The sequence below is a fragment of the Callionymus lyra genome, chromosome 17 (assembly GCF_982586985.1).
Source record: "Callionymus lyra chromosome 17, fCalLyr1.hap1.1, whole genome shotgun sequence".
NCBI classification, from domain to species: Eukaryota; Metazoa; Chordata; class Actinopteri; order Syngnathiformes; family Callionymidae; genus Callionymus; species Callionymus lyra.
Window position 1 is genome coordinate 5957774 of NC_141834.1, and position 15779 is coordinate 5973552.

General features: G+C 37.2%; 1 protein-coding gene across 3 annotated transcripts; it reads right to left on the reverse strand.

The window, feature by feature from the left end:
* Positions 1–514: 514 nt before the first annotated feature.
* On the reverse strand, positions 515–13508 carry fez2b (fasciculation and elongation protein zeta 2b). 3 transcript variants are annotated; one of them, XM_087812779.1, is made up of 10 exons: positions 13145–13507; positions 9441–9549; positions 9250–9366; positions 8337–8478; positions 5967–6094; positions 5297–5446; positions 5022–5102; positions 4692–4767; positions 3660–3725; positions 515–2414 (listed from the first exon to the last, which is right to left on the reverse strand). In XM_087812779.1, the coding sequence occupies exons 1-10, from the start codon at positions 13444–13446 to the stop codon at positions 2398–2400; spliced, it is 1188 nt and encodes a 395-aa protein (XP_087668905.1). In that variant the 5' UTR covers positions 13447–13507; the 3' UTR covers positions 515–2397. The 3 variants fall into 3 exon arrangements, with proteins under 3 accessions (XP_087668905.1, XP_087668907.1, XP_087668906.1); XM_087812780.1 differs by lacking the exon at positions 515–2414 and adding an exon at positions 3467–3501 and having other exon boundaries at positions 13145–13508; XM_087812781.1 differs by lacking the exon at positions 5022–5102.
* Positions 13509–15779: the final 2271 nt, after the last annotated feature.

The following is a 15779-nucleotide window of genomic DNA, read 5'->3' on the forward strand; positions in this document are numbered from 1 at the left end:
CAATACAACAACATCGTTTTTGTTATCAGGAAGTTGTGGCTCACTTTAAATAAATGTCCTTAATTTTTCATTATCATATTATTTTGTATTAAATTCATGTATTTATATTTCCTTTTTTTTATTCTTTTGTATTTGCGCCCGGACTATAATATAAAACACGTAATTTTTGCTCCATAAACAGACACTTGGGGAAACAAATAAAAAGCAGCAAATGGCGCCACCTGCTGGCTAAAGTTGGGCTGTGCATTCACCTGAAAACGTTAATGATAAATGTTTATATATAAATACTATAAATATGTGAGAAATACTGTTGTTTTTACATTGCATTACCTTAGGACACATTAAATAGACATGTTTTATATTTAGCAAAATTCAAATTTTGTTCTGGCATACGTAGTCGTCCCAATAAAAGTGGAAATGGTCTGTATTTAATTCCTTTTTTTATTAAATCATAAAGATTCGGTCAAAAAAAAAAAGAAAAAAAGGTGGAAGCACAATATAAACACAGCACACATTTAAGTAATCACATTAATTTAATTGAAATGAGTTGCAATTAGGGCTCAAAAAAAAACTAAACAAAACACACTTGTACTTACACAGTCGATAACAGGGTTATAAAAACATGTACATAATAAATTAATATACTGCAGTACCACAAGAGACGGTAAACAAAACAAAAACCCAACCTGGGATTTGCATTATTGCGTTAAAAACAGAGTTTGATATACAAAACTTCCTGTGTGTTTGTTCCTCGTGTTTTTGTTCGTATAGAAATATAGATCTCAGAATCGCATCATTCTCAAAAATATCCGCTGAAAATTTCTTTGATGATGGAAAAATAGTTTAAAAATGCTAATAGTTCCGTGCACTGAAGTGTAAACAATTGAGTGGTCAGTGCAGACAGAACGTGCTTTAAAGAGATGATTCGAACATCACTTCTGGTTGAGGAAGTAAAAACAGCTTGTTTGTGTATTTAAAGGGTTTTCTTGTTTAACAAAAACAATGATGTGGAGCAGCTACTCGACAGATCGACTCGTCTGGTCTGGATCCCAAAAATACATCCAACACTTAGGAGACTAAAGTGCTACTATTTATAATCTCACGAGAACATTTAAGGGTCGACCCGCAGCTCACTTTAGACACAAACACAAGAGATATACGAGGTTCAAGCCGACGGTGAGGTCAAGGATGAGGTCACGAGCGAGGGCTCAGAGGTCAACATCACAGCTGGAAGATGCAAGTTTGTAACTTTAAAAACAAGTTTCTTACAGGATTAGATCAAAGTCATTATCTGGACCCGAGAAAACAATCACATCTGATAACAAAAAAAGAAAAACTATATTTAAAAATAATTATAGGCAAATAGGATTTAAAAGGGCGATTTACAGTTAAATATACTCGACAACATTTACACCAAGAAAAACAATTATAATTAAAATAAAATATATATATATATATATATATATATATATATATATATATATGAAAAGAAAAAAAACAGGCACAAGAAATTTAATTGCAACAGAAAAAAACAATTATAAAATTGGGATAAAACTACAAAACAGTAAATAATTATAAAAATATAGATAATTTTAAAAATATATTATTTTATATTAATAATATCTACTAGATATCTAGTATTAAACATTATTAAATAAAATAAATGAAATATGGGGGAAAGAAAAATAATGATAAAATATTAATTTGAATGTTGCCTGATTATTCTAAAACCACTAAAATTGGACATAAAATGAGCAAAAATCTGTGCGAAGTAAAAACTCAGGTTTGAATACGGCATGGAAACAATTAAAACAAATGTCTCCGAGTAAGTTTAACTTGTTTCGATGACGACGAGTGAAACTTTCTTGTTGATAAAGTCACAAAATGCATCTTAAAAAAAAAAGAAATCACAACAAATAATTTCAAATCCCAAAAATATTCTCTTCAGGTTTGATCGTGCAGCTCTTACTTTCTCAAGTCCCTTTTTTACGTTAAAGTTTAAAACTGTGCAATTTCACTTCATGGTTAGAAAAATATCTCATCTGAACATTCGGGCTAACGACTACGAGCTAAAGCTAAAGCGACATGCAAAGAGAGGATCTGAAGAAAGACAGGAAGTGACTCCAGGGATGAAGTACGAGCTTCTCTTAAAGGTTTCTAGATGCTTCGCTCTAAGAGCTGGTCAGGAGCGTCTGGATTAATACTGAACAGTAGCATCTACGTACTCATGCGCTCAAACCTGTGACGGCTAAAAGAACTCTCAGCTGCGACAACAAGGCAGAGTCGATTGTTTTAAAGCCACGAGGGAACAAAAGTCTGTTAAAAACATGGAGGGGGGGGGGGGGTTTACGGTCGTCACGGTTACCAGAACCTTCCTCCGCTGGCGCTGATTTGGCTTTACGTCGGGCACAGAACTGTGGACACACAAGGGAGCTGCAGGTGAGTGAGTCGCTCTCGTGAGGACGAAGAAAGATGGAAAACTACAAGGAGGAAGAAAAGTTCAGCAGGTAAAGAGTCTCTACAGGTCAGTACAGAACCAGGTCCAGAGTTTACCACGAGTCAGCAGTTTGTTGGGAAAGAATATCAGTAACGTTAAGAATTTGTCTGTTTATCCATCAGTGTATTTATTCACCGTTTTATTTTACTTTTTAAAATATATATTTCAATAAATCGTTAACTTTTTTTGTTTCACACCGTTTCCCCTTTCCCTTATATTTATTTATTAAATATTTTAAAATTAAATACATATTTTCTCCATAATATTTTGCCCAGACATGTTTTTTATATTTTACTAAATTACGACAAATTTTACTTTAAAGTTGTACTTTTGTTCTAGATTTAGGGTAAAAAAAAGTTTTTGATTTTATTAAATAATGACATTAATAAATAAGTTAAAGTTGTGTTTTAATTCAAGATTTTAAGGTAAATTGATTTGACTAAATAACGATATCAAATAAACATGATTTTATTTAACTTCAATGCTTTTTTAAAATAATGTCTCGTTATTCTAATGACAATAATAGTTACAGTATATACAAAAATTCTTAAATCTTTTTTAAATCAATGCAAACATATACAGTATATATCACTAACTCAGATAGTTTGCAAGATATATTTAATGATACTTTTGCAAAAAGGTAACATTAACGTAACACTATGAAAAATATAGAATTAATAGAAAGTCTTCACATAGGAAAAGTATAAATGCAACAAACATTATTTTGTAATAACCAAGTTGATATTTAACTTTAAATGATCAGTTTGTTCACGTGAGTGTAAAGGGGGAAGTTCTGGACTTGGTTCTGGACCGACTCTACCTTGGGCCGGTTGATGGTGAAGCACGAGTGGAGGATGAGTGGAGGAGAGAGCGAGTGAGTGAGGAAGAGTGGAGGAGAGAGCGAGTGAGTGAGGAAGACTAGAGACGAGGCGGAGATTAGAAGAGCTGCAGGAGAAGTTTAGATCCTCAACAAACCTTGGACTTCCACTGCTCTCATACCAGAGCTAGCACAGATGCAGCACAGATAAGAGACAAGGAAGGACAGGTCAACGTGGAAGTGTCGCCTCAAATGAGTCAGTTCTTATCTCCGACCGAGCGCTGAGGGCGACTGGAGCTACTTATCTTATCAACTACAGCTGCTACTGAGAGAACAAGAACTCACCTTTGAGGATGTAGTCGGTGAGCAGAGCTGGAACCTTCTCGCTGTCGTCCCTCATGGCGTGAAGAACTTTACACACATTTTTGGGAAAAAAAAAAGTTTTTTAAAAAGACAAAATCTGGATTATTAAATGAATATATTTTATTAAAGCAGTAATATGATTAGCATATTGTATCTGGCTCCCTCCAGTGTCAGAACAGTGTAACTGCAATGTAGTGAAGCCTCTGTAACCAAATACAGCATGTGTAGAAAAAAACTCAGATAAAGACTCTTGTTGTTGTTTACGTTTCTGGTTTTATCTTCCTGGTAACTTCCAAAACTTCTCAGTACTTGTTCATGAAATCACCGTCTCTAGCCCACAGCTTACAAGAGGTTTGATGGTCATGTGACACGCACACTCTACATGCGGGTCCCCAGAGTTACATAGAGTATCGTTTAAATAATAGTTAGAGAGAGATCTAGTGTGAGTCATTACAGTTTAAAAAGAAATATTTGAAAAGCTCAATATATCAAAATGTTACACATTACGGCTTTAATGTATTGTTTATCAATAGAATACATGTGGAGACGATTTTACATGAATCCATTTCAAGTCTTTGATTCATAATTTACTTTTATTCAAATTGTTTATTTGACTGATGACCATAAAAATAACAAAACCATTGCATTCCATTTCAAGATGGTCCGATAATAATTAACATTTGATTATTCATCATGTCAATAATATCATTAGACCATGACTTCATGGCAATTTGTTTTAGTTCGATTTTTGTACACATTTTAAATACTTTAAATGCATAATTTAGACAGAATCTTAACAATTACAATAAATACTTTCATTGTATGCTGAGCTGTGTTTTTAGATTAGTTCATGTACTACATCTACTTGAGTGTACTTCACTGTAAAGCTCAGTAGTGACAATGAAACACATCTACCTCATATCTGTACAAATAAGATTCACTTTCTCTTGAAATGAAACCTGTTGTGAGGAGAAACATACAACATAACATGTGAATTCCAACATATGGACTCACTCTTTGTGAGGATCTGGAGGTCTTCTACGCAGGGGGAGCCTGTCTTCTTCTCATAGGGGATGACTGTGGTCAGGTACTAGGAATTATAGGCAGAAGATGGTGAGAAACGTTGCTGTGTGGATCATGTTAAACATGCAATCACATGCAAAAGAATAATGGATTAACTGGATGCAAAACCCTGTCAAAAAAAAGGATGAAAATCAATGTGTTGATTTAGTCGGTTCATAGAAACTGCAGCAAGTGAACATAAACGCATGAGTGAAGAATGAAACGCAAAAGAAAAGGAGAAAAGTCCAGAAAAAAAGGTGAGCAGAGGAAACAAGGGGGCACCTGTTTGTCCCCTCCTGTGTTGCCAAAAGTTTGACGGAGGCCATTTTGAATGACATTGGAGAGATTCTCCAGAGTGAGGAGCTGGTCAAAGATGGGGAAAAGAGAAAGAGAGAAAGAGGAAAGAGAAGTCAGGAGGGGGGAGAAGAAGGAGGCAACTTCTGTCGCTTTAAGTTCAATCTTCATGCACATGTGCCCCCATTAGAGCCAACGTGAGATCACACAACATCATCATCGTCATCATCATCATCACCATCGTCGTCACACAGATGACTCACAGTTCCTGGTATGTGTGTGCTGGTCGTCCTCTGGCCGTTGGCTCCCGTCGTCACTATACTTCGGATCTTCTTCTTCTTTCGTAACAACTCGCGGTGTTCCTTCTGCCGGTTCTGCACGTCGATGAGCAGCGAGATGAAGCTGTTCTTCACCTGCAGTCCAAGCAAACTTATTTATTCATGCGACGTCTCAGGATGAAGTAGAAGAATTGTGTCGACAACTTTGTCTAATTCTACAGAAGGATTTCTCCTGTGATATTTAAGCATCATTTGCTACATTTTATTTACTGGTTAAGTTTAGTTTAGTTTAAGTTAAGTTTACTGGATCCATTATTGTGATCATGTTGTGTGTCATCAATATTAATGATATTTGTTTATGTATTGTGGTTTCTTTCCACGTTCTTAATAAAACTTATTTTTTTAAACTCATTTTTCAAACATTTTCTATTTTTGTTTCTCTATATATCCAATAAAAAGATGTTCAAATCGCTTCTGACATATTTGGGCCGAAGCTTGTGTGAAGAAGAACCACTGGAGGGAGAGATCAGGGCTTCCTTTCATCTCCTTTCTGATAGATGCTGATTGTTTCTTTTAGGCATCATTAGTCGGTTACCCGGAGCGACGCCCGATTAGCGTTGAATAAACAAGTCGAACGAGATAAATGTGGCGTCACCTCCTTCTCGTAGTCCAGCTCGTCTCTCAGGGCGAGCGCCTGGATCAGCTCCTCGCTGTAGCTGCGAATGGCTGTCTCAACCTCCTCCAGAGTGTCGCTCAGCTCCGACACGGACAGCTGACGTAACCCTGGAGGGAGCGAGGAGAACGACAACAACAGAAATCAGCCTTGAGAGGTTCTTTTGAGGATATTGATTTTGAGCTTCGTCCCATATCTTTATTGCACGAGGACGAGAATAGAAATAATGCTGAAGTGTTTTTAAGTTTTGTTAGGTGCCAAGTTTAACCTGACCCTCGTCCACAATACCAGCAAGTATAAGTTCCCATGATGCATCACAGCAGGGTTCCTTAATCCCCACTGATCTTTAAATCTGATCAGCCAAGTCATTTCATGTAGAAAAAAAGTCGAAAATGTAATAATTATGACCTACAAAGATGCCAGGGACTAAGATAAGATCACGGAAGTCAGCAACTAAACTCATAACAGTAAAAGTGAAGGAAAATAATTTGATTGGAATAACATACTGTTAAAGACAGTTTTGTAAATGTAAAATGTGTTCAGCGTCTGACCAAGAGTGTTAAAATACTTTCTCAAAGTCGCCGTCTTTGAAGACGAGGTCAGCCCGAGCAGAGCTTAAACTTCAAAGTCATCGCGACACATTGGAGTCTTTTCATCAGATTTACATTTTTAAAAGAGCCTCTGGGAACGCAAATGTAGTCATAAAAAAACCCATCTGTAAATAGTTTGAGGATCTCGTGTCAGAGATTTCGCTACAAGTAATTCAGCATGTGATTAAAGGCGGGCTCAGGAGGGGCGGGCTGTCAATCAAAAAGAGCCTTCAGCAAGCAGCGACTGTCAGACTTTGTAACTACAAATCTTTTGTCCCAGCTGTACTCGAGGCTCTGCAGTGAGAGATGGTGTGTGTGTGTGTGTGTGTGTGTGTGTGTGTGTGTGTGTGTGTGTGTGTGTGTGTGTGTGTGTGTGTGTGTGTGTGTGTGTTCACAAACATCACTTTCTATAAATCTCATTCTCTCTTATTATAGCTTGGGTTTGTCAGCCATTACTGCAGTGAGACGCAGCAGGGATGAGAAGCCAATCAGGCGAACTGTTGTGTTAAACAGAGATGTGAGATTGCCAGTGTTTCTGACGTAGAGCCTGCAGTCTGCATCATGAAGATGGACGGGCGGAGGAGTCCAGGACCGTTTGAAGATATTTATACCCATTATTGTTTTCTTGGTTATCAACAATAACTTTAAACTCTTGGAGTTTGCTCTTTTACTTTGCAAGAAATGCAAACGTTAAGACGCAGTCTTTAAGGTTGGAAAAATTAAGTTATTTAAAAGTACATTCACATCAGGGCCGGGTCTAGGCAGGGGCAAGAGGGGGCCTGGCCCCCTCAAATAAATGTTGTGCCCCCTCAAACTTACATGCAAGTAAGTAAGTAACAGCACAATGCCCCCTCAAGATTTGTGGCTGCCCCCTCATACATGCCTGTCTAGACCCGGCCCTGATTCACATCAAGAAAATAAATGTCCTTTAAAAATAAAAGCGTTTAGAAAATATTCAATGTTTTTTAAAGATTAAATGATGGAAGAAATCTGCAACGACGGTTAGAATCATTGGTTTATTATATCCAATAACAAGGATAGAAACTGACTGTAGTCAAGTGTAGGAAAAATGTAATCCTTAGATTAGAATAAGCCACATATGTATATATAAATAAAGAAACATCTAATAAAACACTGCTTTTAGAATGGGCCACACATTTTTATATAGATATATACAGGTATATATATAAATAAGTAAATAACAGTTGTGACCTTCGAAAAAGGCGCTTTACAAATAATAATTAATTACTTGCAAATTTTTAAAAAGTAAACCATGAACCATTTATACATCATGTTCCTTCCAAATGTTTTTGAACTAAATAATGAATAGATTGAATGAATAGTTGATAGAGTATAGAAATGGATAAGATGGTAAGATGTTGATACTATATTATAGATTAGATAAGATAACATGGTGCTTCATGAAAGAACATTGTATTAACACATTTCTAACTATGTAATTCAAGTTTTAAAACTTCAATATCAAATCAATACTCGATTGTGTCGGACCAACACAATGTGACCCGCGTGTTGCACGAGTGAAACACACTCTTATATAACAAACAGGAGTGAGTTTTGCATTCGCGTTCACGTTATATAAGATTGTCATCACGTGAAGGCGTGTGCAGCCCTCGCATGACCTGGGCATGTGCGACCTCTTGCACTTCATTAAACGGGCTAGAAAACACGCCAGTGGGGGTTCATGCGAAACAGAACAAACACTGAAGAAGTCGGCGTCAGCGGTACGACGACGGTTACTCACGGTCCTCGTAGCTGGTGTTGGAGCCCGAGCGCTTGAGGTCATGGATGTCCTGGGAGAGCATGGACAGGTCTGACTGGGAGGGACTCTCGTCGTCTTCGGGGTCCGGGGACTCCTGCATCATCTCCTCGATCTCCTCTATCACCTATGAAAGAAGCAGCACGACCCGGTTAGAATCTCTGGCTGATGACCATTGAGTTTCAAATAGAAAAGATATAAATTCTACCGATATTAATTCAAGTTAAATTAACATGTATATATAATGTAATGCTCCTTCTTCTAACTCCTTTGCTTCAATGAAATATATTTTATTTTGTATTTACCTGCATCAGATTAAGTGTAATAAATAAAGATGCTGTTGATTATAAACTACTGTTTTAAAAAGTCAATGCAAATCAAGTGTCTGTGTGTCACCAGTGTTGTGCAAGAATCCACTCACCATCTAACGTCTCCCCCTCCTCTTTCACCCTCCCTCGCTCTTCATTTCCTCACAAACTATTGTTCTTCCGCTCTCCCTTCACCTTCTCTCCCATCTTCCTTTCATATACTCGACATGTCCGGTTCTTTCTTATTTCCCATTGTTCACATTCCTGTCGTGTCTCGTACCTTCTCTCTTCTCTCCCTTCGTCTGTTCAATATCCTGCTGCTCCTTGATTCATCTTTATTGTTTCATCCATCTGCCTCTTCTTGTCACTTTCATTTAATCTCCATGTCTTTATCGCCACATCTCCATACAAACATGATTCTCGCTTGTCACTTCCCCTTCTCTACACCTCGCCTTCCCGTCTTACTCTCTCTCATCTCATTTCATTGTATTTCTGGCACCGTCTTCATCGTCTGCCTCTTGTGTTTAAGAGAAACCATCAGGAAGAACAAAACACTAAAACACTAGGTGGGTCAGCGTGAAGACCTGTACCTGCTCGGCGGTGAAGAGCGGCTCATCATTAATGCAGGACACGATGATGGAGTGCATGTCCATCTGCTCCCTCAGCTCCTCATCGTCCGACAGATCCAGAGACTGGTTGTCCAACTTCTGTCCCGGGAAAAATAAGTTGTGATTGATGTTAAAACAACAGAACTTACATTAACGGAGTTTTGCAGACATACCTCTTGACTGATCAGGTTGAGGGTGGGCAGATGAAGGGTGCGAATATGGGAGGTCTTCCAGTCTACAGGCATCACATTCCCGTAGTTATCAGTCAAAGCATTCCACACCCTTGAAGAGAAAAAAAACAACCTGTTTTTCTGCAGCTCAGTCATAAAACCAATGAATTTTACTTCAGGCTTTCCACTATTAAATGATGTTTAACACTGAAGTATGACAGAGATCACTTCTCACCACATTAACAACTACAAAATACATTTAACTGATATTAAAATTAAAATTCCAGAACAACAAAAAAGAGAAGTACTGCAATAATAACAATGATATATCATAAAACATTCCACAATGATACATAATTATTAATTAAAAAAAAAATACTAAATGTGTGTGTACTGAGTAAAGTTATTCGAGTGAAAATTAAAATAAATATATGCAATAAAACTAACTTAAACGATAAAAGGAATGCAATAAGCCGTGTCTCTAACCTTATACATGACAAGTTTAATTTGAAAAATTTTCCAGATCTGGTAAAGTAATATTTCACCAAGCAAAATTTGCACCGGAATTAAATTTTAAAGATTTAATTACATTTAACTATTTATTTAATTTAATAGTTTAATTTTATCTGCAAAACTGAACATTATTTTGCAGGAGAAACAGGTCACGGTAATATGCGTTTATAAATTCCACGTATATCACAGAGCTGTAAAATGGTTAATGTTGTAATTAGTGCTTTAGTTACCAATATGCATATAACACTAATATACATTTGTAGAAAGTCTCAAGTATTTTATATTCGATAATAATAATGAAGATGCTAGGAGGGTGTTTGAAAAACATCTACATGTACTCAGAATTATGTGCATAGAAAACTCCAGCAACCCTCCAGAGAAAGTAAACTATTATGCATACGAGTGTGTTTATTTCATATCTTGGCTTGTGATGTACGAGGATGGATGCTGTGAACCCATGTGTTCAAGTGGCACAGCTTCGTCATACACTCCCATAAACACAAGTGTTTACATAAGCTCCATGTTTCTGCCTCAAGTGCTCATGCACAGCTTGGGGACCAGGGGGTGTTCGGGGCTGTTGTCGTAAATAGGACAAGTACTGGCAGGAAATAATTTCAGGCCTCAAGCACTGGCACTATAGGCTGTGCACTCTTTTGTTTCAACTGTGAAAAGTACATCTAAACAACAATTCAAATGAGGTTTGCAGGGAACCATAACATGAGAGAGTTCGTCATGCTTGAGCACATTTATGCAGATGGTGTAAGTTTTTATCCGGCTTGTGTGCGATTCTTGCACAATTCTCCCTTGTCATCTTGGCTTTTCGTCTCAGTCTCGGTCTAGTTAGGGAACTTGTTAAGCGGCTAGGCACGTCCTGCACAAGTGCAGCCATCCAGAAAAGACCGAGTCAGCCTGCCATTGCTTTTTGGGCTTCAGCGGACAGTCTAATTATTCTGCGCCCCAACTGATCCGTCTTTGCTACCGACCTAACATGTGAATTCAAATCAAGAACACAAATATGAACAACTGCATTTACTTTGACTTCTCTTTTCGGCAAGGGTGCAACATTAGATAACATGTTACATTGTCACTGTGGTCACTTGCAGACGGGGAAAGAGAAGGCGGAATTATTTCTCTACAAAGTTGCAGTCAAACGTGTGTGGGATTGGGACCGCTGTGAAGTAAATAACACCTTGTCATACGAGCGTGTTTTGGACGTCAGAGAACATGACAAGAAGGCTGAAAAGAGATTTGAATGTTCAAACATTCTGTTGGAGGTATTTGACAGCACAACTCCTATGATAAGAATGTGAATACCGGTTATGGAGACAGATATAAATATTGTACATGTGAAAAAAGAGGTATATTGGCTATAAACGGAAAAGTGAAGTCAGCCCTGAGACTGTGCTCAAATCTTAAGCAGCAAACATAAACAAATTCAAAAGATGGCCTAAATCATTAAATGTGGTTAAAAAAAGATTTTAAACTATTTTCTCCTTGTTTTATTACCAGTATCTATTTTTGTATACATTGTATTAATGCTGTCTTTGTATGAAAATGTTAAGTTTATATTTTTGTTTTTATTGTTTTATTATGGAGTGCTTTACGACCACAAGGTTTAAAAATATATATATATATATATATATATATATATATATATATATATATATATAAAAAAAACGAAGAATTATTACAATCAAATTTAAAAGAATGAAAAAAGTAAACGGTGATTTTATTTTAAACATACTTTTTTTTCACTCTTATCCCTTATTAATAGATCCAGAGATTAATAGACACCTTGGCGTTGATGTCGGCTTTACCCCAGGAGTGGGGAAAATGAGATTCACCCAAGGGCCACTTTATATATTGCGACAGTTGTAAGGGGCCACCAAGACAAAAGAAAGAAGGGACAGATAAGAGTGTTAACATGATGGAAAAGCTTAAAATAATAAAAAAAAATAATAAGAATTTAATTATAACTAAGCTTAAACTGTAATTTGATGACATATGCCATTCCCCATATATATATATATACATACATACATACATACACTGTATATATAGACATATATTTTCTTACAACAAAAACAAAAAACCCAAATGCAAAACATTAAGTGACATCATAAAAAAGCAAAAATAACCATAAGTTGTTCATTTTAATGTGTAATATTTCATTTTAAATCAATTTAATTTAGGAATATTTTATATATAATCTGATATTCACCCAAATAAAGAACAAAGGAAATGAATGGAAAAAAAAGTCTTCAAAGATATTTGATGACTTAAATAAGCAAAGTAATTAGATTTCATTTTTATAGTTTTAACATGACCTTATGAGGGCCACATACATTTTGTCAGAGCCCAACTTTGCCCATGTCTGGTTTAACAAGACATCATTGGACTGTGAGAGAATGCTTTTTATAATTTCAATCTTTAGTGTCAATGTGGCGATTTAGTCAAATTTAAAATCTTTTTTTTTACAGTAAATAAATGAACAACAATTGACTTCACCTGTATCTATTATATAATGTCTCTATTAATTCCAAACGTTTTTCTAAAGCGGAGTAACAAAGGTCATGTATGTTCCATAGCTAAAAAAGATCAATATACATTCCTGCTCAACTAAAGACAGAAGCCAGATAATGGTTTTTAAGTTAATGCTCCAGAACATTTTTGTGGTTCCATTTTATTTAAATTGAATGTATGGTACAGTCAGGTAAACTGGAATGGCGATGTAAAAATAGTATGTTGTATATTCTAGTAACGCATTATGACTGTAAACAAAAATTGTACTATTTGTTTCACAAAAAAAACCGCAACCCTGTTGTAAGTTAGGCAACAATTCTTACTGTAGTGTAAGTATTTCTATCTTTATTGCACTTTCAAATATGAAAGAATCATATTGGTTTCAAAAGTACAAAACAGCGAATCTGTCAGGTTTGGTGGTAACGTGGCAACCCAGTCCCCCTTTTTATAAACATAGAGGGATTCGTTTAAAAATCTATATAAAAAAAAGTAATTTAAGTGAATACGCAAACACAAATTGTTAAGGTATTTAAAAGCTCCTATAAACATTTTTTTCAGTAAACATAATGTTTGGCTCGCACAGCACAGATTGACCTGAGTTAGCTCAGGGATGCTAACGCTAGCTAGCTCCGAGGTTTTAAGTTAAAAAAACAATAATAATGTTCACTCACTCGTCGTCCTTCAGGTAATTGTCTTCAGATATGGGTTTGATCGGCGCTATGTTCTCCGTGGTGGTGTTGTAGTTTCGAAAACAAACTGTCAGCTTCTCGTCAAAGTCGTGCACCAGGTCCTCCATGGACTTGAAGCTGCAGATCTCGCCGGAGAAACTGTTGTCCAGGTCGGACAGGTCGTCCAGGCCCGACGAGCACTCGGCCACGTTGGAGTTCAACTGGTCCTGCTGCGACTCCGTGGACGGTTTGAACTCGTTGAACTCCTGCCAGTCCTCGTCGAAGTGAGCTAGCGGGGCAGCCATGGCTGTGACTGCGGCTGGAGCTCGGGTTGACAGCAGCCAGTGGAGGGTCTCAGCCGGAGGCGCCGAGTCTGGGCTCTGCTGCTGCTGCTGTGGACGCGAGAGGAAGTGAGGGGAAGTGGGCGGGGCACACGGGAGCCCCTCCCCTAACTGACGGAGCAAAACAAAGCAACGTTTTAGGTTCCTACATCAGTATCTTCTACATCCTGACCATCATCATCTAGCAAGGAATTCTAAATGTATATATATAGATTAATTTCAAATTACCTCACCATCATTTTAGATTAAAGGAAACAACAGATTATCTGAAAAAAAACCGTTTTGTGTGGACTGTCTATTTATGTGCTGTTGACCACATAGTTTGGACAGTGGCGGGCCGTGCATTTCACGCATAGGCCTTCATTGGCGCACGTTTGAATGAATCCACCTCTCAATAACTACTTTAAGGTTCTTTATATACCACAGGGATCTGAGCGTGTACTGTTATAGATCAATAAGACGTTTATCATCAAATGAACATCAGTGCATTCTATCAAAATATCACTCCCACTACAGTCTGTCTGGTTTCCATGGCCACGAAACAACGCTCTGCATCCCATGCACAATCCTTCGGCTGCCGTTGATTTCAATGGTCAAGGGCCAGCTCTAAAACGACTGAAGGCCTCGGGTAGATTTCTTCTGGCAACACGTGACCGCTCAAATATGATTGGATGAAAGCTCTCACATGAACGTACAATCCCGGAAGCAGTGCTCAACTTGCGTAAGCAATAGAAAAGAAATTAAATGAAGAGACCATGAGAAATAATTTAATACATATTTATGAAAAATAAACAATTAAAAAAAATATCTTCTTATTATGTTTAGGCCCGCAGAGAAGGCCTTGCTGGCCCTGACGGCCCGCCACTGAGTTTGGAGGTAAGTTAAATATAACTCACTTTTAAATTATTTAGTCCAAAAATGTGTACATAAAACTTAGACCAGGAGTGTGAAATTCAATTGCTCAAGGGGCCACGTGTAGCACGACTGTTATGAGGGGCCAAAAAGCAACAACAACAACGAAAAAAAAAGCTTCAATATGATGGAAGAAAAGAAAAAAATTACAAATCAGGGAAATTAGGTATATAATGGCATTGCATGGTTGTGCAAAGAAATTGTAATAGAAGAATAAAAAGTTAAATTTGTTTTGTTTGTCAAAAAGCAAAAACAAGTATAGAAGAATGAGCCCTTAAACAAAAATAAATATATGGTTATATTTAAAGTTAATTTGCTGTCGGAAACTAAAAAACAATCAAAGAGCCCCAAGTCTGATTTAGGCCCCATTCCGATTCTCAGTTTGAGCCCTACCACTAGCACTACCAGTACCACTACCCCTAGCACTACCACTTCGCCACCCGGTAGGCCCTTCACATCACCCTTCAGATTTGGGCACGGCCTACCCTACGTTACGTCATCAATCGTTGCCGCTGACGTCAGCAGAAGCGACAGTAACACTGGCTTTGCTCCTGGCGTTATAACGTTATATATTGTCTTTCTACAACAAGTCGCCGACCTATCCGGAGAAGAAGACTGTGTGAACTGCACTGTTTCCCCCCCATTTTTAAAACTTCTATTCTATCATCATAATTAACTTTGTATCCATCTATCTAGTAGAATGTAATAGCCTTGATAATTAAAGTTTCTATATTATATAACTTCAACATTTAATTTGAACAAAACGTAAACAGTAAAACACATATTTATTTAGAATCCTGTAACAGATACAAGTGTGCAAACGTATGGCCAACAACAAGTTTAATTCCAATGTCAGTTTATTGGCAAGTGTTATAAGTCCTACTTTGGCACAGAGGATCCTCACCCACCCCGGATGTTTTTGAGCTTCAAGACATTTAGAAAATAAATGACCAAACACAAAACAAATTTCACCACCTGTGTGTACATGCTCTGACGAAAGCAATGATTGTAAAAAAAAAAGAGAAAAAAAGACTACACCTCTGGAAAACTGCTGGGAGAGTTTTAGCAGGCTTCTCTGTCATCTGGTCTATCAAACTTAATTGCATTGGCCATTGTTTTCCAAAAAACCTGAATGCTTTATTGAAAATATGCATACATGACACTGTTCCTACACAACGATACAAAACAGTACAATCACTTCTGAAGTACACATGAATGCAAATTCACACATCAACCAAATTCCCACCCAAGCCCAAAGAACTGCTACAGAAAGCCCTTAGTATTCCCCCCGCACACACCACCACCACCACCTCCGAGACAGAACTTACTATACATAATTGAATGAGAGCATAGATTGTTGGTAAACAAACAGCAAAATCAATGTT

Excerpts from the sequence above, each read along its gene's own strand:
- fez2b (XM_087812779.1), bottom strand. The coding sequence starts at position 13,446 with ATGGCTGCCCCGCTAGCTCACTTCGACGAGGACTGGCAGGAGTTCAAC. Across the intron at positions 9,550-13,144 it reads AATTACCTGAAGGACGACGA|GGTGTGGAATGCTTTGACTG; the intron begins GTGAGTGAACAT and ends TTTCTCTTCAAG. Across the intron at positions 3,726-4,691 it reads CCTCCAGATCCTCACAAAGA|TTCTTCACGCCATGAGGGAC; the intron begins GTGAGTCCATAT and ends ATGTGTGTAAAG.